Below are 26,522 nucleotides of genomic sequence, written 5' to 3' on the forward strand. Positions count from 1 at the left end.
AAACATTAGAGATATAAATGTATGTCTGCTTGAATTTTGTTGTATATTGTATTTGTTCTCTAGGTCTACTTTTAAAACATGTAACATCAGGTAAAAATAGCGGCTGTCACAGTGTTGGCTCTAGAGGTGGGGCTGCAGCACTGTATAAGGTTCAAATAGGGAAGCCACACCAACTCCCAGAATGTCCTCAGGGCCGCCGAGAGGCAGGGGGGGCGGGTACATTTTACCTGGGCCCGGGCCTGTCAGGGGGGCCCGGGCAAGGGGACAGTCACACTTACATTTTTTTTTTGTTTATGGCAGCGGTGTAGCAGAAGCGTGATTGGGAAGAGGGGTGGCGGCGGCTGGCCGGTGAGAGCAGGTCAGCAGCGGCAGACTGTCACTTTCACTCACTGTGTGTTACAGTCTACAGACAGTGACAGAGGCCCCATCCACTGCTGCAGAGCGTCTGCAGAGAAACTCTGTGTGTCTGCAGACTGCAGCTGCTTTCACAACACTTGATGTGAGAGCGAGGGGAAGGTCGGAAGGTCATGTGCACGAAGCGCGGCATGTGACAGGGGAGGCTGGAGCCGGAGGAGCTCCTGAATCTACTGTCTGACTCGAGTCCTGCCCTGTAAGTGCAATTTTTTTCTGCCCTGCCTGTCTTAATACTAAATTGTTCTCCATATATATGTATATATGTGCCTTCATCATTGGATTATCAATATATAGATATATATCTATATCTATAGATATAGATATATAGATATATATATATATATATATATATATCTATATATCTATATATATATATATATATATCTCAATATATCTCAAATTATATATATATATCTATAGATATAGATATATATCTATATATTGATAATCCAATGAAGAAAGCACACTAGCAATTATGCAGAATTGACTGTATTAGCACCTAGCACTTGCAGGGTCTCCCCCGTCCTCAGGGTGATACAGGTTGAGTATCCCGTATCCAAAATGCTCGGGACCAGGAGAATTTTGGATAACGGATTATTCCGTATTTCGGAATATTTTAATATTTCAATGATGTATTTTGAAGTATCTTGCATTTATGCTGTATAAACACATAATATACACACAAATATATTTTATTACCACATAAAATACACACAAACATATTTTAATTGTTCAAAAAACAAGGTTTCAAAACGTGAAACAAAATGTGTGTACTATCTCAGCACTGAATTTGAATGCCAAGCAATCATTGTCTTGCACATATATAGTGCCAGTTACATATCATGTCCCCAGTGATGCTGTTACATATGTCCCCAGTGAGTTTTTAGCAAAAAAAAAAATTTTTTTTCACTTTCTGGAATGTCCGTATTTCGGAATAATTCGGATAACGGATATTCGGATACGGGATACTCGACCTGTACAGCATAAATACTGTATACACTCAAAAAGACATTCAATTTCCCATATAAATACCCCCACTGTAGTCTCCACTGGGCACCTGGGTCCATCCTACTAAAAGTGCTTGGCACCATACATCCCGTATCGCGCACAGCAGGAAGTCAGGGCACACTCGCATTCATTCCACTGCTCCCCCTCCGCGTTCCACTGGCTGGCAGTACCCAGCTCATGACATGCGGAACCATGGCACCCAGCTGTAACAGAAGAGGCGATTTTAGACCTCAGTGAATGAGTGCCGTGGATCCGCTTTTATGATGTAGCTTGGTACTGCCGGCCTGTGGAAAGCGGAGGGTGATCAGTGGAATGCAGGTGAGTGTGTCCTTACTTCCTATTGGAAGTACGGTGCAAAGCACTTCCGGTAGGTCGGACCCGGGAGCCCGGCGGGGATGGAGAGATGGGACTACAGTGGGGGTATTTATAGGGGTAAGTGAATATCTTTTTGTGTGTATATTTATGCTGTATCGCCCTGAGGACAAGGGAGACCCTGAAAGGCGCTAGGTGCTAATACAGTAATTTCTGCATAATTCCTTGTGTGCCTCCTTCATTGGATTATCTGCACAGACTTCTGGAGTACACCAGTTACACTACGTTGGAAAGGTGGAGTGCCGACATAATAGTGGACTCACTCAGGACAAAATATGCGCTGACACTTGGAGACTAGGTTATACGTCTCCAAGTGTCAGCGCATATTTTGTCCTGAGTGCCGCACCTCCTACAGCGTCTGCAATTTGTTTTAGTGAGGGCACCGGAATCGCTGTTAATTTTGTTGGGAGTGCCGGACCACCCACACACTATATATATATATATATATATATATATATATATATATATAGATATATCTATATATATATACCCAGTATATGATATAAAGCAAAGGCCTTTTGTATAGTAAGAAGGATCTGTATGTATATATGCTGTATATACAAACATAAAATATTTTCATCCAAAGACAGCAGCAATAAGGGACATTTTTAATGAAGTCTGACCGAGTGCTGCCATCTTTGGAGGATTATATATATATATATATATATATATATATATATATATATATGTGTGTGTGTGTGTTCTCTAAAGCACCTTGATAAAGGAGCCTTGTGGCTTTGAAACTGTTGGGGGACAAAACTGCCTGCTGCGTCTTCATTCTGAGTGCCGCCGCATCCCCTAAAGCCAGTGGTAGCCAACCACGGTCCTCGAGAGCTACCAACAGTGCACATTTTCCAGACAACCTAGCTGCTGCAAAGGTGCACTCATTACTAGCTGAAACATTTTAAAAGATCCACAGGTGGAGCTAATTACTTCACTTGTGATTCTGTGAGGAGAGCTGGAAAACATTAACTGTTGGTAGTTCTCGAGGACTGGAGTTGGCTACCCCAGCCTTAAGCTATATATATATTACTTATGACCCAGCTGCTGGGAGGCATGCATGCCATACTTCTGTGAGTGGGTTCTTCTCATGTGCTAAACACGCCCTTAACATGCCGTGGTCACAACCCCCCCCCCCCCCCATGGGGGCCCCTGGAAGTTGATGTACCGGGGCCCAGGATTTCTCTTGGCAGCCCTGAATGTCCTACATGATGATGTTTGGCAGTTGTGTGGCTCTCCTTTAAGTTTGCCTTTGTTAATACCTAAAGTCTGTTCAGCTTAATTGTATCTGTAAAATGCAAGTCAATATTTAGAAGATAAAGAGTGAGATGAAAAAAATTAAGATAGTAGCCTAACTTTAGAAAATGCAGTTTTCGGAAGTTTGGGCGAAGTTTGGCGGAAGTTTGGCCTTGCTCCACATATGTACCAACTTCCACATATGATACATTCCAGGGATTGGATTTGGTGGGCACACATCATCTTCAGATCAGTGTTGCCCTATAGAATCCCAACAGAATAACTTAAATAGGGGATTTGGAGTGCACCCCACCCGAGTTTCTTTTTCTCTCCTCCCCCCCACCCCCTGTTTTTCAGAAATACCAGACATTCACTGCAATTATATCTATAAGCAATAACGTAAATTGGGTGGGATGCAGCAAGCATTGAAATTTGCTTGCAATGTATTCCACCACTTTCTGCATGCATATTGGTATTTGCTATTGCCGTATGCATACAGAATTTGGCAAAAGACAGGTCTTGCGGTAAGAGGTGTCCATTGCAATGATAACACTTCCGGATTTAGAAACGTGAGTCCTATCTGCACATGCACCGAGTGCCGTGTGTGCCACGGGGGCTACTGGGAGGGATCTGATTGGATCACTCACAGAAGGGAACGGTAGAAGCCCATGGAATTAGTATTTTTGGATTTTTTTGTTTTTTTTTCTGCTTGTGCATAACTTCGTTTTGTATGTACAGTACTATACAAAATTTTGTTTTGTTAAACAGACAGGCGGGGTGTTAATTATACCAATATGTACTGTCTGGAATATATATTCGCAGGAAATATTAATAACAACAGCACACAGCAATGTGGTAATTTACAGAATTTTTATTCTCTCATGAAATTTTGTATAGTACTGTACATACAAACCAAATTTATGCACAAGCAGAAAAAAAAATATACAAAAATACTAATTCCAACAGAATAACTTAAATAGGGGACTTGGAGTGCACATTTTTCAGATACTGTATACTTGTTATAACTCGGGGGTGCACCACTGAGCATCACACATAGAGCATAGAATCCAAGAGGGTCAAAGCTATTAGGTGATGTCAATTAGAAAATAATATAAGTGTTTAATTATGATCAGTTAGTCCCCTTAAATACAATCTTTTCAAAAATTATTTCTCTCCCTGACTAATTAGTGCAGTTCCCCACTCCCACTTTTTGCAATGTCTGGTATTTATCAGTCAGATGGTTTATTACATGACTCGTGCTTTGAAAATCATAAAAAAATGGGTACTTGTGTAGTTTAACGGGCGGCATTTACATAGTCAGCGTAGCGTTCCTGTCAGAATCAGTGTAGTGTTCCCACGGCCAGCGTAGTTAGCGTAGTCAGCATCCCTGTCAGTATCAGCGTAGCGTTCCCTAACCGGAGCTTACATAGTTAGCATAGTCAGGTGTCCCTGTCAGTATCAGCATTGTGTTCCAGCCTGTTCGTGGCTAGCCGGAGCTTTCATAGTTAGCGTAGTCAGTCAGTGAAACGCAGTTAGCGTAACCAGTCAGCGCTTATTACATTGTGTGGGAACCATTGACCATTTTACCTGCTTGACTTTGACAGGTATGAATGTGTTCCTGAAACACCCCCACTAACCACGAAGCATGGAGAGCGTAGTGAGCCCTGCGAGGGGACGCGCTACGTGTCCTCCCGACCTGCTCACACCCCCACTATTCATGTCGGCGTGGAGTTGATTTTATAGAGTCGCGAGCACAGCAAGCCACCGAGCCCGAAGCATGGCGAGCAGACGTCGTGGATAGTGGGGGTATGAACCGGTCAGGAGGACGCATAGTGCGCCCCCTTGCGGGGCTCGCTACGCTCACCACACTTCAGGCTGGCATAGATAGTGGGGGTTTGAAAAGGAGGCAATGGAGCACTGGCAAATGCATTCTTTATTGTGCATGAGACGCACTTGCGCACCGAACCCCCCCCCCCCCTTTGTGCAGGAGAACCCCTAACCCTGTCCGCTCGTGCATCTCAGACAGATGTAGCTCCTCTTTGCCGGCACCCACGTGATTGCCTCTCTGCTGGCGTTCACCAGTGCAGGGGATCTGGTGGTTACCGGCGCTGTGTGAGAGGCCCTCAATAGGCTTGCCATGGATGCCAGTGACAGAGCTACAGCTTGCGTGGACAGTACAGTGACTACGCTGCCTGACGGGGACACTACTCTGACTACGCAGGGCTGCTGCGGGGACACTACACTGACTACGCTAGGCCGCCATTGGGCTACGCTGACAACATAGCTTAAAATGTAGCGTAGCCTGCCGCCGTGAAACTACACAAGTACCAAAAAATGTACTGCTCACGTTATTGTCATGAACATTATCCTACTTTGATGCTTGCAATAAGTACTGTAGTAAGCATAATTGCAGATAGATGTCACCCATAATAGCCCATTGCATATACTGTAAGTGCAAGTTTCTGGCGATACAAGCTTTGAGACCGGCCTTTTCTCACAATTCTGTGGAATGCAATTTTACATTACAGTTTGTAAATTTTCATTCTGTTGAATTTAACTTTTAGAAACAGGGCTGTAAAATGATATTTAATTTATTCTCCTGTGATCTATGGTCATTTCTATTAGTTCTGAAGACCAGATTCTGTCAGAAAAAATATTCACATATCACTGTGAAATGTGGAATGAGGTATTTCACTGAGCAAGTTTTGAAAATGTCCCTCATGTCTACCTCATACTTACTAACTTTTAATTTCCCCCCTCCGGCAGTGTTCCAGGAGGGAAGATGTAACCTATCACTGTAGGGAACAAAGGGGGTGCTACTTGTCCTTTTCAGAGAATAGTGTCATCACTCCTGCCATCCTGCTCATTTCACTAGGATGTGTGTTGAATATGGGAGGGTAACAAGCTATTTTTACTGTCAAATAGGCTATTGAAAAATTGGGGAGACTAATTGCTTTCAAATCATTTACAAAGTTGTTCAGTGGGTAGTTTCAAGTTTTGTATAGTGTATACGTATGCTAGAGGATGGTTACTGTAGAGATAACAGCTTCACAGTATAAATAGTAAATTAAAAAGCTGTATTACTCTATTTGTACACAATATAATAACATATTTTGTATACAAAAGACAATGTTGGCTTGAAATGTATTCATAAATATGAGTTGCATTTTTTATGGAAAATACAATCAACTACAAATTGAAATACATATTATACAAACACAAATTAATTAAAAAGAGACATCTATTTATTTTTTCCATTTGAAAATCATATGGGAATCTTTTCACCTGCAGTAATGTAAATGGAAATGTCAATTAAGTAATGTCAATAGTCAGCAGCAATTTCATATAATATAGCTGCAACATTAGTGATTGAAGTACTAACAGCAGGATGGTTCAGGATGCAATTAGTTAGTCAGAAATGGTTCAATAGTGTTGCTTATAGTCATGGCGGTAGTTGCACTAGCCTTTGTAAATCCAATCAGTTTATACTTTATGGGGGGTATTCAATCCCGGGTTATGACTTTCAATCCGTCCGTGACCCTGGCCCATTTTCCTTTTGCTCGACCGAATATCGCCAGACGGGATTCAAAGTCCCATCTGGTAATCGTCGAAATGGGCGCATGTCCACGTAAAAAGCCATGGATTGTCGAGATTTGGCAGTGATGGCCGTTATCAACAAAATGGGCCCCACAGCTTTTAAAGATGGGCCTGTTCTGTCGATCTGCCTCTTCAATGCTGTTGGGCAAGACAGCATTGAATAGGCTCCCGTCGCTATTTCCCCCACCAGAAATAGCGGTGAGGATTGAATACCCCCTATGTCTGATAGTTGTGCAATTACATGACTATGCATAACTGAGTTCAATCTACATTTTCCCACTCATGCCTGACACTGTTCCACAAATATAGGCAAAATAAAATGCAAGTGTATTGTAATAAAGCAATACTGGTGCATATGCACAGTCCAAAAAGTATGTACAAATGTCCAACTCTAAAGCTGGATATACACTATATGATATGTGGCACTGCCGCAACGGGACACACATTCTAGCGGTAAAAAGCTGATTATTATTGTTAGCAAATTTGTTCAGTGACATCACTGTGACCCCGCTGAACATGCAGTTGCTGGCAGTATTGTCAGATTTCACTGCATGTTCATACAAATAGGGGAATCATTAACAACCGTTTGGGAGCACACATCGTTAAACATATAGGGGGGTATTTACTGTTGACAATGACATTCAATGACATACTGTACCTATTCAATGCAGACAGTTTTTCTGCCGACGCAGGATTGACTTTGAATCTGCATCGGTGGAAAATAGTCGAAAACGAAACACTAAAACACATGGATCGATGAATAAATCAACAATCAATGTTTTCCGTCAGAGACAATTTTTTCCGACAGTCGAAAAATTGCCACTTGGATTGAATAGGACTAAAATCAGGCAAAAAGTGATCACAGATTGAATACCCCAAAGTGGGTATACACTTAATGATATGCATGATTATATCATTAACGATATTGTTATCATGCATAACATTTAGGAAAGTCACATAGTGTATACCGAGCTGAAATAAGACGCATATAGTATGAATATACCATTGAACTTCATGTTCGAAAGTAAACAATAAGTGGAATTCATCACATGGGTGCTCCACATCTGTTCCAAAACATAAAAAAATGAAGCACTGTGTAAGAGCTTGCAATAAATACTTTTTAATGGAGAAACTATTTCTATACTTACTCCGCTAAAGACGACATGTGAGCATCTTATGCTATTGTGATTTTTTTGTCTCTGCTCATAAGTTTAGAAAACTATGTTACTGATGCCATTAAAATTACTACCCTCAAATGCTTTTAAATGTGTCTCATATTTTATAAATCCTCTGAGTGCTGGCATATTCATTTATATATTCAGCGCAATCTCTGAGAAGTAGGGTAAAGATTTAGCTATAAACTTGAAGAGCATATTGATTTATGAATTTTAAATATTGAATCATTTAACTGCATTATAAAATGGCATTTGTGTTGATCAACATTTATAAAGTACATTATTTTACTAGATTTTGCTGAATTAAAACTCCATGCTTTTTTAAAGATATGAGAAATTGTGTGAAAGTTACGGCTTCCCAATCTCTATGATAAAAAGAAAGGAATTTTATGCTAATTCCACTAAATGTAAAATGAAAACATTCTGTTCATTTTTATGTTCTGTACAAAATATAATCCTTTAACAAATAGCCCATAAGGAGTGAAATTAGGATCTAGGCGCTGTATGTTAACCAATGAAAACATATTTCTGATGTGCTATTTACATTTATTTAACTGGAACTGGGCAAAGATTAAAAAATAAGCCATTTGTATTGTATACAGAAATTGCACTTCTTGCAGTCATTGAGTAGGTGAGTAAATATATCTGGTCAAGGGCACCGACAGCTCTGTCATGCTGATAATAAGAGAGGCTCCTGTTTATCACCAGTATATCTCTGATAATGTTATTAAACTTTCCTCACACTTTACGCTACCACACTTCACAGCTGCACAGTGTTGCAAGTAAGGGGGTACGGCGTGGTACGGAGTACCTGTAAGAAATATGTTGCAGGTACGCAGTACCACTTACCCCTGATCCACTGTCATTTCTATTTTCATTATAAGTCTAAATATAATGCATCCGCAGCCAACCCACCCCCAGTCATTCCCTGTTTCTCTCATTCCCTGTTTCTCATTCCCTGTCTCCTGTGTCCACGCCTCTATTGTCATTTAGTCACTCCTCTAGCTTTGTGTGACCACGCCCCCTGATGACACATGACCATGCCCATTTTTGGTGGAGGCTATAAGTACCACCAAGAAAAAAATTCTACTTGCACCACTGCAGCTGCACACAACACAGCCTCACAAGGCAACCAGCCATCCAGATTCAGGTTAAATAGAAATGTCTCAGACCTGTGTCTGGGACTTAATTGATAGCCCCACCTCGAGCAGAAGGCTTGTTTCGAGGTGTGAATAAGCAAAGTCCAACCCCCCCACCCCCCACTAGTACACAATCCTTTCCTGCCCAAATACAGACTAATAATTACAAATATAAGATAATCAATATGGAGGGATGTTAGGAATATGATTATAAGTTACCAGCAGGGTTTGTTACAGCAGATAGATAGATAAATAGATAGATAGATAGATAGATAGATAGATAGATAGATAGATAGATAGATAGATAGATAGATAGATAAATAAATAGATAGATAGCAGGGATGTTTTGTGTGTGGCTTTAAGAGATAGATACAGTATACTGTATGCAAAATATATATGATTGATGAATGGTGGAGGACTTGGAATAAGCCTACTGACCTTTAAACTGACAGTAGATTGGGTACAAATATTGTATATTAATAACCTGTCAGGTCTCCTGGACCTGAAGTATCAGTTTAAGGAAGTACACTCTGGGCAGCTGTCTTGGATTTATAATGTAGTGCTTGCAGTTAGTTATTTCTCTTTAGTACATATTTACCTCCCTGCCTATTTGCTGTTTAGATAGATTTACCACTTATGTGGATATGAATCCTGGGACTGGAGCCTCCAATCTTGGGATTTGCTGGCTTAGGTTGCAAATGCACATTTCTCTGCAATGAGTACTAGCAGCATTTGTCTCAGATGCTGCCCAGCTGTGCACAGTGTGATTTAAGTGAAGTCACGCTGCAAAGCCCCACACCACCCGCCACTTCAGCCACACCTCCCCACTTACCACTTACCTCCTAATAACTGGAGTAGGACTGCCAGTGCCGAGCGCCCATTTGGTGAACTGATGATAGTATCCCACACGTAGTAGTACATGCCCAAAAGGATCACCACTGCTAGAACTCAGTACTAATGGTACCTGTGCTCCTGCCTGACAGCGATACTGCCCAGCGAGACTGTGCCTTGGCCTGGCCCTCCTTGCCTTGCACTACATTCTGCTGCTCTGCCAAAAACAAACCAAGCTACCAAATAGTGCACTGATTGCTGTTTTTTTTTTAGTCTGGTATTGGGGCTGGGGTGGCGGGGGGGGGGGGTTATTTTATTCCAGCAGGGGAATTGGGGGGGGGGGGGGGGCATGAAAGATATTTTATTCCTGTGGGTGAGGATTGTAATATCATTGATTGACTCAAACCCAGGTCGACGACCATTAAATGATGTGGTCATCACCCCCTAGGTGGCAAATGGATGTTTATGCAATTCACCCATTTGCAGCCATGCTGATGAATTAGATGTGTGAAGGGGGCGGGTGGCTGGACAAGCGACATTTAAATCACACGCAGTGCTGCAAACTTTGCAGCGCTGCATGTGAACCAGAATTAGGCCCATTATTTAGACAGTACCTTTGAATATGGAGATTAGTGTAAAGAACTCAAAAGGATTTATAGGTAGGTATCCTCAATAATAAAGGGAATTTAGATATTTCATTTATCAACAGGCATTATATAGACTTGTGTAGTTTGCTTCACAAAAAAGGCATCTTAGGAGTTATCTAATTAATATGTATAAATGTATCCAGTTCATTAGATTTTGCTTAACTTATTGGACAAAGGATCATACGGTGCATATGAACACATAGTGCAGAACTTTAGGAATGATTAAGCTGTGGAAGTCCTTATCATGGGAGGTGTTGAATATAAAATCACTAACAGATGTTAAAAATTGATTGGATACCTTTATAACAAGATATTGTATCTGTAGCTATAATTAGTAGAGGTTAATATTATTGATTGATCCCGGAAATTTCTTGGCTCTCTTCCCCCCATGAGTCTAAATAGGTATCTGTCACACTGGGGGTTTTGTTTTGTGTCCATTTGAATTAGCACACTAGGATATATCAAAGGTCAAACACGATGGGCCTTTCTCTATTTATAACTTACAGTACTATGTAACTGCGTGAACACTTATGACATACAAATACAGTATGTATTTTTCCTTTTCTACAGCAAATTATCTGAGTGTCCAATAATTACTATACATTGAAGCACATTTATGTATTATGTACAGCCTAATGAAATTCATAGAATATGTTCTTATGGTGATAAAATGGTTGTATAGGTTTTGTATAAATTATTTGATAGAAAAAGTATTTATTATGGAATTAATGAACAAAGCTCACTCGAAGGCATATGTCCATTTTTGTTTTGATGTGTGGGATGATGTTTTATATATATATATATATATATATATATATATATATATATATATATATATATATATATAGACATTGGATGGGCTCTGCACACACTAAATTAACTGATAATAAATAGTGGAGATTTGGTTCATGAATTGATCAATGCATTTAAGCCTGCAGCCCCCGTCAAGGGACCCCACTGTTCTGCAGGTCCTACCACTATCGCTGAAAATGGCTGCAATACACATAGCTATCACATCAATGTTTGATACCAGGCATGCTAACAGGTCTGAAGCTCACAGCAGACTTTGCTTTTATAGGTGAGCAGCTACCTGCAGGCTTAAATGCATTGATCAATTCATGAACCAAATCTCCACTATTTATTATCAGTTAATTTAGTGTGTGCAGAGCCCATCCAATGTCTGTTTAAACAATGTGGTCACAAGCCATAGGGCACCCCAAAACTAGGAAAGGTGAGTGCCGATGTTAAGTGTATATATTATATATATATATATATATATATATATATATATATAGAGAGAGAGAGAGAGAGAGAGAGAGAGAGAGAGAGAGAGAGAGAGAGAGCAAATTAAGCTCAAAACACCACTGCACAGTTAGACCGTTGTGTCCTGTTTTTTTTTGCAAATACCAAGTCCCTTGAGTGGCTCTCAAAGATTGCTATATACATATATATATATATATATATATATACACAATAGTCCATATACAGTAGGTTGCAGTAGACTGTCCACAGTCAGGCACTCTGCAGACTTGTTATTAAATGATTTCAACATTTCGGGTTTATTAGTCAGTGACCCGTCATCAGGAAAATATACATATAGTATGTATATATCCCAGATGATGGGTCATTGACTATTAAACCAAAAATGTTGAAATCGTGCGGTATGAACTTTTTATACAACTCTGCTGAGTGCCTGACCATGATTAGTCTATATATATTTATATATATATATATATATATATATATATATATATATATATATATGGGATGCAGTTACAATCCCGGCGGTCGGGATCCCGGCGTTCAGAATCCCGACGCCGGAATCCCGACCGCCGAAATGCCGACACTTTCTCCCTCCTGGGGTGTCCACGACACCCCTGGAGGGAGAATAAATTAGTGTGCTGAGCGTAGCGAGGCACCGGGCCCGCTGCGTGGCGAGCGCAGCGAGCCCGCAAGTGGGGGCGATCCATGTCCCCCCCTTGTCGGCATTTCGGCTGTCGGGATTCCAGCGTCGGGATTCTGAACGCTGGGATCCCGACCGCCGGGATTCAATACTGAATCCACATATATTTATATATATATATATATATATATAAAATAGAAAGGGCCCCAATCTGCGCTCCAACCAGAAGCAGCACCTCTGAATGATCCCCTTATTAGACGGAATCCAACATTTTAGAAATGAGAAAGGAAAGAATTTCAGTGGGCGCAAAGTTGTACAGAATAACTGTATTTAAGGGTATTTAATACATAAAAAATTATAAAAACATCCCTGTGGGCATAGCAATCAGTATACAATTTTCAAATAAAAACAGTAATTAACCAGTAAGGAAGTTTTTCAAGATGTTGACAGTAATCATTGAATGAATGAAGAAATCCCAGCACGTTTTGTCAATATCATGACTTCATCAGGGGCAGCAATAAATCAGTTTGATTGATAGATTTACACATTGGTTAAAATGTGTGAATAATAAATGGTATAGAATGGTCCAATGGAAATATATCCCAACAAAGTTTGGGAGAAGATCCATCAATGGGGTTCCTCACCGGACAAGTAAATTTGTTCAGATAAGTCTGTGTTCTATGATCTTATTCACTGTCACAAATCATATAGAGCCTCTGTAGTCAGGGTGTGTGCTGCTGGATCCCAAAAAGTGGTGTACTGGATCCTAAAAAACTGGGTATACTTATTGCTATGCCCACAGGGCTTTTTTAAATCATATTTTATGTATTAAATACCCTTAAATACAGTTATCTGTTTATTCTGTACAACTTAGTGCCCTCTGAAACTCTTTCGGTACTTGTTTCCTAGCACGGCCACACCGATTTCCATCGGGGTGGTCGTGTCGGAAAAATCGCGTTGATCGCATGCGATTTGGTCGCATGCGATGCGACCGACGCGACCGACCCGATTTTTTAATTGAATCAAATGTGAATAGGGTCCCTGGGACCCGATTTTACATTGGATTCAATGTAAAATATTCCCTAGACCCCCAAATTTTACAACGTAAACCCCACCCCACGATAGACTCCAACCCGAAGCGTGGCGAGCGCAGGGGCGGTGGTGCGCGTCCTCCGACCTTTTCATTCCCCTACTATCCACGTCGGCAAGGAGTTGAGAATATAAAGTGTGGCGAGCGCAGCGAGCCACCGAGCCCGAAGCGTGGCGAGCGTAGCGTGCCCCGCGAGGGGACACGTATAACTTCACAGGTATACGCGTCCCCTAGCGGGGCTCGCTGCGCTCGCCACGCTTCGGGTTCGGTGGCTCGCTGCGCTCGCCACACTATATATTCTCGACTCCACGCCGACGTGCATAGTAGGGGAATGAAAAGGTTGGAGGACGCGCACCGCCGCCCCTCGCGGGCTTGCTGCGCTTGCCACGCTTCGGGTTGGCGTCTATCGTTGGGTGACGACGGGGCCATATATAATGTGAAATGGTCATATTGACCCATTTCACATTTTTCACATTTTTTACTATGTGAGATGGACTTAATCAAGTCCATCTCATCTTGTGCCATTATAATGGCGAAGAAAGACATGTGGTGCAGATGCACACTCCATATTATTAATCAAAATCAATCAATAATAGAGGTTCTTGGTATATTCATTGGCCAAGAAATATTTGCCCACCAACCAGCTTCACGGTAACCTCATTTCTGGTGGGTCCCTAATACTAGGAATCTGGGGCGCGGAACCCCAAAAAAGGCCAGCATAAGCCAATCACCCCAGGGCAGCACACAAGTGAAAAACTAAGTTATAAATGTGTGTTAATAAGAAAGAAGCAGGAGCTAGAGGTTAAAAAGTGTAGTGCTAGGAAGTATAATATTAGTGAAAATAAATAGTGCTAAATAAATGTTAGGGTGTGCCGCCCCGAAAGCAACTCGGTTACACCAACCCAAGGGGAACCGCGCCCCAAATCCATCCATTATAATGGCACAAGACCGATGCGATGCTCCCGATTTCAATGTTAAAAAATATTTTAACATTGAAGCCTATGGCAAAATCGGGGGCATCGCGTCGGTCGCGTCGGGGCCAATGTTAATGGTCCCGACCGACGCAATGCCCGCGATTTTTCCTTTGCCGGCTAAATGGACCTGATTTCAAAGGAAATCGGGTCCATCGCGGGCATCGTGTACCTTAACTTAAAGGTACACGATCCCAAAGATTGTGGCCGTGCTAGGAAACAAGTACCACTCTTTCTTTTCATATATATATATATATATATATATATATATATATATATATATATATATATAACAAATGGAAATAGATTGTGCGTAAAGTCTTAATTGAGGGAAATGTATAGAAAAGTACTTCTGTGGAACTATCAGTCCCAGGAACACCAAGCCGCTTCTTCCACGGTAGGGTAGTTGCACTCAGGTGATAGAAACCCGGCTGCTCCGTTTAAACCCTTCAGGGCACCTGAATCCAGCAGGTAAGCAAATTCTATAGAGATAGACAAAATGGGCGCATCATAGTGCAGATATCTTTTAAAAAGTTTGTATTTATTTTGAACACGTAGATAGATAAAATAACGTTACCAAAGGTGGCGGCTCCAAATGCCACACTGTAAAAGCATGAATACACAGACGTCCCGGCGTCTGGTACAGGGAGAGGTTACACTCCTCCGGACTCTCGCTGGTCTGATCAACGCTGAGCCACGCCCCTACATGCTTTTACAGTGCGGCATTTGGAGCCGCCACTTTTGGTAACGTTATTTTATCTATCTACGTGTTCAAAATAAATACAAACTTTTTAAAAGATATCTGCACTATGAAGCGCCCGTTTTGTCTATCTCTATAGAATATATATATATATATAAATATATATATATATATATAAAGAATGGGTGGTACTAGCGCTGATGACCCTAATATTAGTCTCCAAAAAGTCCCCAAACACCATCCTGTGTTTACAGTTCAAACACACTCCATCTCTTTCAGGGCGGCAGCTTCTCTCCTACTGGTTTCTGTTCCCGGAAACCTTCTTAACAAATCTGGAAAAAATGGTGAGATGGGCGCCTACTAGTGTAGTAGTTTAATGATTCAATAGTGGCTCCCACCACCAATATAGGACGTAACGGCACCCCAACACTTAGAGCAGTACCATTTCCAGTGGTATCCCACCACTGTTATTTGAGCCTGTCACAATTAATATTTCAGATCTCATGTATTCACCAATCCTCTCCTCAGTGGATCATCTCCAACAGTATATTTGGTCTTTCTGCACCTTGATAAAGAGGCACACCGCCTCGAAACGTTGGGAATACCTCCAGTCTCCTGGCCTTTATTTGTTTGTTGTGACGAGTGCCGCCGTAACCCAGCTCCATATACCCTGAGCTCCTCTCAGGTCATCTTGACACGGGGGGCACCGCATTATTTGGACCATGCCGCCCCACCATATTCATATATATATATATATATATATATATATATATATATATATATATACGGCAGTAGATGCACCAGTAGACTGGTATATACAACAGTACAGTAGATGCTTAATAATATTATTATTATATATATGGCAGTAGATGCACCAGTACACTGGTATTATTAATATTTATATGGCAGTACAGTAGATGCACCAGCAGCGTATATATATATATATATATATATATATATATATATATATATATATATATATATATATAGTGTACGTTATATAAGGCAAAAATGCCCCAGCAGGGAAGTATTAATAATAATATACAGCAGATGCACAATCAGACTGGTATACAAGTGGTTAGCACATATACAATGAAGTGGCCACGTAGTATTGGCTGGGCTCGCAGCCACTGGCCAGCACCAGCAGAGCAGACAGTGGCACTAGGCACTGGCAGTCGCCCCAGCATCAAAAGAAAGACAGCTCCTAATCTAACCTTACAAAGCTCAGCACACAGAGTCTGACTATCCCTTTCCTACTCTAAGAAGTTCAACTCACGAGTGACAAATGGCGCCGGATGCTCGCAATTTATATAGAGGTCCGGATATCGTGAGAATCCGGCACCTGCAATGACGTTTTGCCCGCGCGCCTGGATCAGACGGGAAGCTCTGAGCGCCGCGCAGATCCGGGCTCGGATTCATGCTGTTCTTGCGGGCTCGGATCTGGGAAATCCTAGCCCACGCATCTTTAATTAACATATAGTGCGAAGTGTAGGATTTACCCCAGGCATCAGCCGCATAGCCAGATATTGCTCCAGGAAGGCACATTTTCTTATTGTCAGTAATTGAAATAGCTGAAAGAAAATAATTTTTCACTGTAATAAATTTGCATTTGCTTTATAATAATCACATGAAAGGTGAAACAAAGTTCTTCCATCTTTTCAAGAAAAATAAGCAAATGCAGAGTAACAAATCCAGTCTCTTTGTTTGTTGTCACTACAATAAAATAGGTGCATTGCAAAGGCAGATAAATATTAATTTGATTCTGGTCCTTCTGGCAGGATAGGTGTTACCTGATTTCAAATGTTAAAAATTGCTCACTCAGATAAAATGAAAGGATTTTTAAGCTCACAGCATCATTGTTGATTTTAATTTTACATTCATTCTCTCTGTGATCTGACTAGCTAAGGCATCTGACCAGATGGTAAACCACTCCATTAAAAGATCTGCATCATTAATCTTATGCATAAATCAAAATATAGAAATGTTTTGGTAGGAATAAATAAAATAGAACACTGCAGAAATCCACCTTAAAGAGGAATGATGCCAACAAAAGGAAATGATTAATAATGAAATAATACAGTTAATCTGTAAAATCACAATCCTTATTACCATTACCATTGCTGCAATACAGTTTTTTGTATGTGATTTTAAAGAATTCAAACACGTTATTAATTCCTGGTTCTATGGTAATGTTTATAGATCATTAATTTGTAAAATCATCAACATAAGGTGCAGACATCTATTTGTATTGAGCTGTGGAATGCACTTTTCTTAAATTCTTATTTTTAATGTTATACTGTATGACCCAAACACTTCGTATTACTGGCAAAATCTTAATGTAACAGAGATTTAATTAACCTATCATCTATATAATGTTGTACATGGCTGATACTATAACACAGACTGAGGGTAACAGTTTCAGCTTTAGATATAATACCATGGACTGATCAACTTAGCATCATGTTGATTGGGTGAATCACTTGTTCATATGGTGGGCAGGTGATCACATGCACAGGCTGACATTGGTCCTCTGCAAACTATAGTTTTAGGCATGACTGAAAATGATTAATTTTGATTGGTTTATTGCTATATGTTTATCATTCTGGGGCTATCCAAACAGTGATATCAGGTCCATCTGCAAAGTGATGTTAGTGATTTTTCAGTGATGTTGACACTTTACCTTGATATACTGTCAGGGGTTTCGATGCTTTGCATGGATCAAAACATTGATGATGCATTCATATACTTTTGTATTCATATACTTTTGTATTGTAAAGTGAAATTTCCTTGTGGTTTTCTGACTAGATATTAAATTATTCGTGAGAAAATACCTTCTTATGTACTTTATGGACTAAAGGGGTATTCTGGTTTATTTGCTCAGATCTGAATTTGCATCCCAGATCCCACCTTGCAAATGGCAGTAGGCCTGCCCACCATTCGCAAGTAACGTTCACACTGGCTGCAAATGGATGTTTTATATAAACATCCATTCTTATGCAACTGGGACCCTCCTACATCTTTCAATGGTCGGCGACCATCATAAGATGTAAAGGTGCATGCATCTGTAAGGTTGAAACGTTGGGCATTCCATATGCTAATCAGCCAGCCCGCCACCCCCGCCCTCTGTTTGCAAGCATGGGTGCATACACCCAGCAACCAGTTTGGTCGCCGGGGACGCATGCACCAGGCAGAGGCACATACACAGAAATGTGCATGTGCAATGTAAAAACATCGGACCCAAACGGACCAGAATAAGGTCCTAAATGGAATTACTTATCCTGTGTTTTTCTCTGATTTTTATCACAACTAATCGCTCAGGTCCGAATTCATCTGCATCCCCGATGGTCGGGGTTTGCGCATTAACGAATATGCGCATTAGCTTTGGTGAGTGTCACACTCGCTGGTGCAATCGCTCACTAGGGGTGCGCCCACGAATGCAGGCATGTCTATGACTGCTTTGGGCATATGCTGATGTTGGCAAGAACGGCGGGCAGCGTTTACCTGTTCACTAGGCTGCATATATACACAGCCTAGGGAACAGGTCTGAATCAGGCTCAATATGTGGTTAAAAATATAATTTTATTATTTAAAATAGAATTTATAAAAGCTAAGGTATATACTGTACAAAAGGGGCAAAGCTGGGATAGAGAAAAGCTCCAGTTCGTATTTATTATTTGTGTACAGTTCTACATGCTACGTTCTAGAGCAGTGATTTTCAACCTTTTTACCTTGCGGCACACTAAATATGATTTTAAAATTGCCAAGGCACACCATGAGATCTGCACAGGGCAAAACGCATTGGCCCCCACAGGAAAAAAACAAACCTATTGGCCCCCATATTAAAAACAAACACACTGGTAACAAAATAAAATACATTGGCCATTTACACAAAAAGAAGAGACCAGTAAATGACAGTTGAACTGGTGGTGGCTGTAAATTGGTTTGGGCATACTTGAGAACAGCTCAAGGCACACTAGTGTGCCATGGCACGGTGGTTGAAAAACACTGTTCTAGAGCATGTATTGTCATATTTTATTCAAAATAAATTTGGGACTATTGGCCAAATGTAACAGCCTCCGAGTTTGGTGGCCATGCGGGATGCCAGCAAATTTTGAGTTTTTTTAAATGGGAAATCCTTTACAAGACAAAACCATGCTTTGTAAATTATTGTTCCTTTAAAAAACCTCTGAGTTTGACCGGCATCCCACGCGGCCGGCAAACTCAGAGGCTTTAACAATAGGGTTATAATAACAATTAATCAATCATATACATGGTGATCATCGATTACAGGTGTGCTAACTATGAATAAACTGTTTGACGTGGTTGCCATTTATACTGTATGTGTAATTCCATTGAATATTGATTGTTACATTATATGAAAAATAAGTCACAGAAAAAGCAATTAGTCTTCTCCTCTAGAGGCACCATTCTTTCTTCAAAGTACTGAACGAAGGTCCCATTACAAATATACTTGAACCAAAAACATTTAGTGAGTAGACAGAGAAGGCCTCAGTAATGGAGAATGCATCCTGCTTTAGGTTTTATCTTGTAAAATCCAAATTAGAGGGGAATAAGAGAATAGGACACGTTTAATTTTATATGTAAATGGAAGTGATTAGTTCTCATTACACATTATATTTCAAACCTGTCTGAGTATTGAGTTATGCATTATAGAAGTGGCCTAAATGCACTTAATTAGCTTCATACAGCAATGGATTTAGTTACAGTTCTCTGCTCCTGATGTTCAGAAACATTTGAAAAGATTTAAAGGTACATCATATTCTATCAGCACAATGGGGAAGATGTATTAAGCCTTAAGAAGAGATAAATGCAAGGGTGATAGAGAGAGATAAACATCCAGCCAATCAGCTCCTTACTGATTTTTCAGACACAACCTGTAACATGGCAGTTAGGAGCTGATTGGCTGGATGTTTATCTCTCTCTATCACCTTGCATTTATCTCTTGTTAAGGCTTAATACATCTGCCCTAAGAACTGTTATATAATGAAAAATAAATCCAGCTCCCCACATACGAGTGAAAGACAAGAAACAATCTTATATAAATCGTACATAAAATGGACATTTTCTTGAAGATCTGTAAAGACCAAAGATGGCCTTGTGGTATTATATACAATTTTATGCGGGTATTAACTTAAGGTATATTTAAATACTTATTGTGTGTAGGTAAAATGAACATCACATCTCAGATACACAAAAATATCACATACACATTAACCATGTTTCACAATAATTGAACAGCAGAGGTTTTTCACCCCATGTTTTCCAAACAACTCCTTATGACTTATTGACAAAATCAATAAATACCTCTGAATGTAGTAATTAGGGGGATATGTAGTAAGCTTTAATATAAAGTAATACAATGGAGAGTGATAAACTACCAACCAATCAGCTCCTAACTGCATTTTTTTAAAAACAGCCTGTGAAATGACAGTTAGGTACTTTATCACATTTCATTTTGTCACTTTTCAAGCCACTCATCCCTGGCCATAGAGAGGAGTGGTACATATTTACTGAAAACTTTACAAACACACAAAAAAAATGGATTCCAATTCCAACCAAGTCCTGCTCAGGTCCTGTCACCTGTTGTTTCAGATCTCAGTTCTCTAAATAATGTTTTAGAGTGATTAAGGTTGCATTTATAGTAAGGATGGGAACATATTATGCAGACATATACTGGGGGATATACCAACATAATGGCAGACTTGGTAAGCATACAGTTGGCAGCTTGATACATCTGTGCAGACAACACATCAGGGCAAGCATTTGAATTTTCCCACCTAGCATGATGTCAGTCCATGCAACCAATGTACAGGTGATCAGTACACAACCAGAAATGCCAAATAAGTGCAAGATATACCGTATATACTCGAGTATAAGTCGACCCGAATATAAACCGAGGCACCTAATTTTACAACAAAAAAATGGGAAAACGTATTGACTCAAGTGGGACCCTCACTCGAGTGTAAGCCGACGGGGGCTTTTTCAGCATAAAAAATGTTCTGAAAAAGTAGGCTTATACTCGAGTATATATGGTATATGCATTGGCTGTGCTGCAAGGCATGATATGGCTGTGAATAACATTTAACGATATATTAAGAGTATACACCCGTTGATGACCTACAGATACTGTACAGTACGGTATATCACCCACTCAATTGGTCAGGCAATATACAGTAGTCCCCTTTTCAGGATTTCAAGTGCCAGTTAACACAAGAGTGTATGGAGAAGGTGGTAGCTGTAGTTCATGCTGCAATGCTACATACTAGTATCCATTTTACATGATCTTAGTTATTTTTATCAATATTTGTAGAAATAGGGTTCTAAAAACACTGGAGGGAAGTTTTCTGAAGCCAAAAAAAAACTTAACAAAATATAATGGTCTCCAGGCAACTCTAGTAATACTAGTCATTTTTGGCCTCATATTTTATCTATACTAAGTGCTGGCCACCGACATGGTGGAGCAGCAGTAATTTCACAGTTGACCACCACACTTCCAGTCTAAGCAACAGGAGATCTGTTCTACAACTTCTGTCGATTAATGTTAAAGGCAGTAGAGCAAAGGGCAGAATTGTCTGTTCCTAGCTCCAAGGCAAACAGAGTGTCACTAAGTGCACCTAGACAACTTTCAAAGCACCTCTATAACACGCATGCAATTTCATAATGGTAAAAATACATCAATATTTCAAATAACGATAAAATTACGTTAATATTTCAGTGTAAAATTATTTCTGTGCTCGATCCTTTTTTAATGTTAAATTAAAGTCTATTGCCTGCTAATGTTAGAAATGTTAAGAGATTAGGCATAATAGTCCAATCTTTTGTTTTCTTTTTTTGCAGGTTACACGATAGTGTCTGGAGAACATACAGGAACTGTTCAAACAGTACAAATGCTGTGACAGGCCAAATCTACACACTGGCATACAACTCTATTGCAGTGTATCTTCCTTCCAACATGCGGATACCACTGGATATAGTCTGATACTGACATTCAAGAGGAGTACCTTAATTCTTTTAAAAAATAAAAGTGACAACTTAGTCCCTTAAAAGGGGAGGAATCTGCAAGAAACCATACATCAATTTATTGAATAATGGAATACAAAAAGACATTTGTAAACAAGCTGGACGTATCAGATATAAGATATGCATACCAAACTGAGATACACACAAAAAACTGTTGAATGCGGTGCAAGAACTACCATTTTAACCTTGTAATTCTGGCATTTGAAACTATTATTTTTTTCTTTGTTATTATTTCTAAGAAGATAAAAAAATGATTCCTCCTATATCGATACATATGACTTGGAAATACTATTTTTTACAATCCCGTCAAAATATAACTGAAAAATGCTTACATAGCCAATAGCAGTCCATTTATTGTAAAGATGAAAAATGGAGTCACTCTTCAAGGCTGCAAGAAAGCCCACATTTGACTAGGCTTCGACTAAAGCATGCCGCAGTTACTCTTCTTATACTGTGTAGATTTCAGGCTGTGCGTATTTTCATGATACGTAATTTCTATATTTCTGGAAGATAGCGTACTATGTCCCAAATGTTTTGCCAATAGCAATATTCTCATTTCATCTAAGGTTTTTCTTAAAATGTAGATGGCTCAAAGGCTCTCACCATACAGTCTTAGAACATTGCACGGTTATTCATATACAGTATTACCATTGTCACATTCTGTTTATAACTATAATGTGCATTATAGTACATCAACTACTTTTGAGGATCCATGTTCCATGTTACAAAAACAAACACATTTCTTCCTTTGTTGCTTGAACTACTATATTCTGTCATATTATTAAGTCCAGTTTATGAAATTGAAGTATTTCCAATCCCTCTTATTAATATTTTCAAATAAAGAGAAAGCCTTAGACATTAAAAATAATGTTTCAAAAATGTCAACAGTTGGATTCCTCTCAGAATATAAAAAATTCCCAGGTAAAAAAAAAACATTATTATATTTAGAGAAAAATAAAACATTGTTGTGAACTAGATTTTGTTATATTAAATCAACTATATATTTTTAGATTCTTATTTTTATTTTGCAAATACGCCATTGTCTTGTTCTTTACAAATTTGCCTTTGTAGTAATGTAATTTTGGTGATTATTATTTGGTATACTAAGTGAATCCATGTATCAATTTGCTTGAAAAGCCCTTTTTATGGTATGTACTTATGGGATATTCTACATCCTTCCATGGTGCATTGCCTTGCAGTGCATCCAGTGATCCATGACAATCGCTTGGTAAATATAAGCATCACAGATTGCTGTGATAAATGAAGCAACAATTGTTGCTGTAGTTTACTAAGATGGCCCAATAAGAGAACAAACAAGTCCCATTATGTAGTCCATTTTCATTTACCAGGTTATGGTTTGCAGAATGCACCACAGGGCAAAGTACTGTAAAATCTAACATGAGTATAATAACTAATAGTGTTTAACATTTCAAAGAGAAACTTTGTTGTTTACCATTTATACTAAGGTTCTAGATGACAGGTTCAAAATAGAATATATGGTTAAAGCAGTCTGCAAAGTTTCATGTCATATTTAGCTCTTGAAAAATATTTAAGGTAATTGTCTTGTAGCAAGAATGTGAATCTTCTTGTCGACTGCTCAAGAAAATCAATTTTTGTGAAGAACAAAATTTGTACAAATGAGTCTATTCTTGCTGTAATTGCTGCTGGCCAAGGTTGTGTAAAATGTACTGTAGGTAGGATAATTGGTGCTAGGTCCTAACTGAGTAGCAAATACATTATTTTAAAAGGGGGATTTTAGGGTCATCAAATTGTTTCTTTATATTTAAATGACATTAATTGCAATGTTTATTTTACAACAGGCCCCTTCTCTTCACATTACGCACACATGATAATACAATGGGCAGACACCAACTCACTTTTTAGCACATTAATGTTACAAAACTTTATGCAGTGTGATAAAAATCAGTTCAAAAAATTAATTAAATAAATATGTCCATGCCTCTTTTTTAGCTGACATAAATTGGGTGGGTTGAATAGATTATTCGATGATCATCACACTACATCTAAATTAGTATGTCTTAATTGCCAAAGTTACCATGAGCTAGCCTTTGATTGGAGTAAAGTGTTATGGCTTTTACTGTATACAGTATGTATTCTTTAGTCTATGGACTGATCGTAAGTACCAGAACACTAGAACAATTCTATTATTATCAGCTCATACAAAACATATAGGCAGTAAATGCTATTCTGTAATTGTCCATCAATACAGAATGAGCAGTGCCACACCTTGCAGGTCACACACATAGATCATTTTAGCCTTATTGAACTTGCTCAGCAGGGTGTCCAAGCTCAAAATGGTATACTAATCATTTCTTTATTGTGGTCCAAAACATAGGCCAAACCTCCATTTAAATAAATAATCTTTGTTATCCATACAGAAGTTGCAAATTTAAGGTTTCCTGTAATGACTATAGAAGGAATAAAAGGCATCAATTTTATTATATGCATAAATTTAAAAATATGTTTACTTGACTAAGGTACAAAAAAGGTACATACTGTATCCTAATACCTTCAAAAAATGAATTTCTTTATAGTACAAATAAAGATTTTTTCCAGCTGTAGACAATAATGAAAATAATGGAAAGTATATCCTTAATTTTTAAGTTGAGATTAGCAAATTTTCAACATATTTTATTCACATATAGCTTTGAGACATTGACTCAAGTTATTTATCTTCTCATTCTCTCAATTTTCTTTTCTTGACAATTAATAACATGATTCTGATATTTACTATAGTGTAACATATATGATACATTGTAACTTTTACATACTATTTATTGGTGCCCTTGGAAGTGTGTTGTACATACTTCCAACTGAAACTCATTTTGACAAATTAAAGCTGCAGGAAAAATGATGGTAAAGGCTTCAAAGCATTCAAACTCATTTTTTATCTGGACAATATCAATATCTGATTGTTCAATGCCACAAACATCTGATTAGTTTGTGACCGTGCACCTGATTCATATTTTTAAGTAAATCAAAAAGGCAAGCAAAACCATTGCTGGTGGGGCAAACTGAAATGCACATATCAGTGTAAAGTTGTCTAACATGTATATGCAATAGCAGCCAGTATTTACCATGCACAGAAAAAAAATGGATTAACTCTCCTTGCATACCAACAGGGATTGTTCCAGGCACTTGCTTCTTTTTTTTTTTACTTTACTTAAAACATGAGTCATTCTGAGTGTGTCCAAGAGTATGACACCTCATGTGTCCATCACACTGCATGATAACTAATATGGAGCAAAATTGACAACATTTTTAACAAATTTCTGCCCTACATTTGCACTTAATTAGCAAATTTGGAATTTTTGTGAAATTTTGCATCTCTAGACTTTATTTTACCAATGTGGTGTGGGAGTGCTTAGGGAAATTCAGCAATACAGCTATGTTGACTGTTTTAATAGCAAATAATACTGATTCAGTATATAATTGGAAATCATGGCTTATTTAAGATGGATGAAACTTCCAAAACTCAAAAAATTTGCTCACTTCTAGACACTTTAATGTATGCATTGGAAACTGTCATCAGCTTATCAATAGAGTATAAAATATTGTATTTTGTGCTATCGAAATAAATATTATCAAACTTTTATTAACAGTTTATGGAAACACTGAAAAATAAACAGATGATATGGTCTATTTATTAAAGTTTCTGTTTATGTTGTTTAGGATTTAGACTTATGTTTTCTAACTTACATAAAGTAAACAGCAAGTATTGGTTAGAGTACAATTCTATATTCATTATAAAGGATATGCTTGTGGTAAGTTCATTTTTTAAAGTAATGGATGATTTTTATCAAAAGATGTATTCTAAGAATTAATTAAATATCTTTTCATTTTCTAACAGCTCTAGAAAAATATTTTGGATTTGTTCTTTTATTATTAAACAATCTCATTTACAAATAGTTACAATCCATTGATGATATAATGTACCATACAGAAAATTAGTGTTGACCCTACAACGGAACATGAAAACTGTCTTAGCAAATTTACAAGTATGAAGGCAAATATTTAACAATGACGGCAACAATTTCTCACTGCTATTGTACAATATGGGGTCTGGCCAAGAGGAAGCCATTTTGAATCACTAAACTGTTGTAGATTTCTTGGTCCATAACAAAAAACAAAGAAAGAACCACAACTACAATACTAATAGTACAAGTTGGCAATAAATTGTTGATTTTGAAACAAATCTATTCCAACTGAATCACTCCGTAGTATTATGATGGAGTCATGATATTGCAAAGATGGCGGACATGCAACTCAACAGCCCATTATATTGGATTCCCAAGATAGCAAAGGATTTCCCTGCAGATTACAGACATGCTACTGTGTATCATGATAACTTTGTTATTTAAATGTATTTTGTAAAAG

At 38.8% G+C, this 26,522-nt stretch overlaps 1 protein-coding gene across 4 annotated transcripts in view; it reads left to right on the forward strand.

The window, feature by feature from the left end:
- Positions 1–25,183, forward strand: part of TAFA3 (TAFA chemokine like family member 3) — a 353,000-nt gene extending 327,817 nt beyond the window's left edge. For all 4 annotated transcript variants that reach the window (XR_014470354.1, XR_014470355.1, XR_014470356.1 and 1 more), the window contains one exon: positions 21,942–25,183. Coding sequence is in view for 1 of the 4 variants with exons in the window: in XM_083172779.1 (XP_083028905.1) it covers positions 21,942–21,953 (12 nt within the window). In the remaining 3 variants the exon portion in view is untranslated. The remainder of the gene's footprint in view (positions 1–21,941) is intronic.
- Positions 25,184–26,522: the final 1,339 nt, after the last annotated feature.

This window comes from Crinia signifera, chromosome 2, assembly GCF_055691185.1.
Source record: "Crinia signifera chromosome 2, ASM5569118v1, whole genome shotgun sequence".
Classification (NCBI taxonomy): domain Eukaryota; kingdom Metazoa; phylum Chordata; class Amphibia; order Anura; family Myobatrachidae; genus Crinia; species Crinia signifera.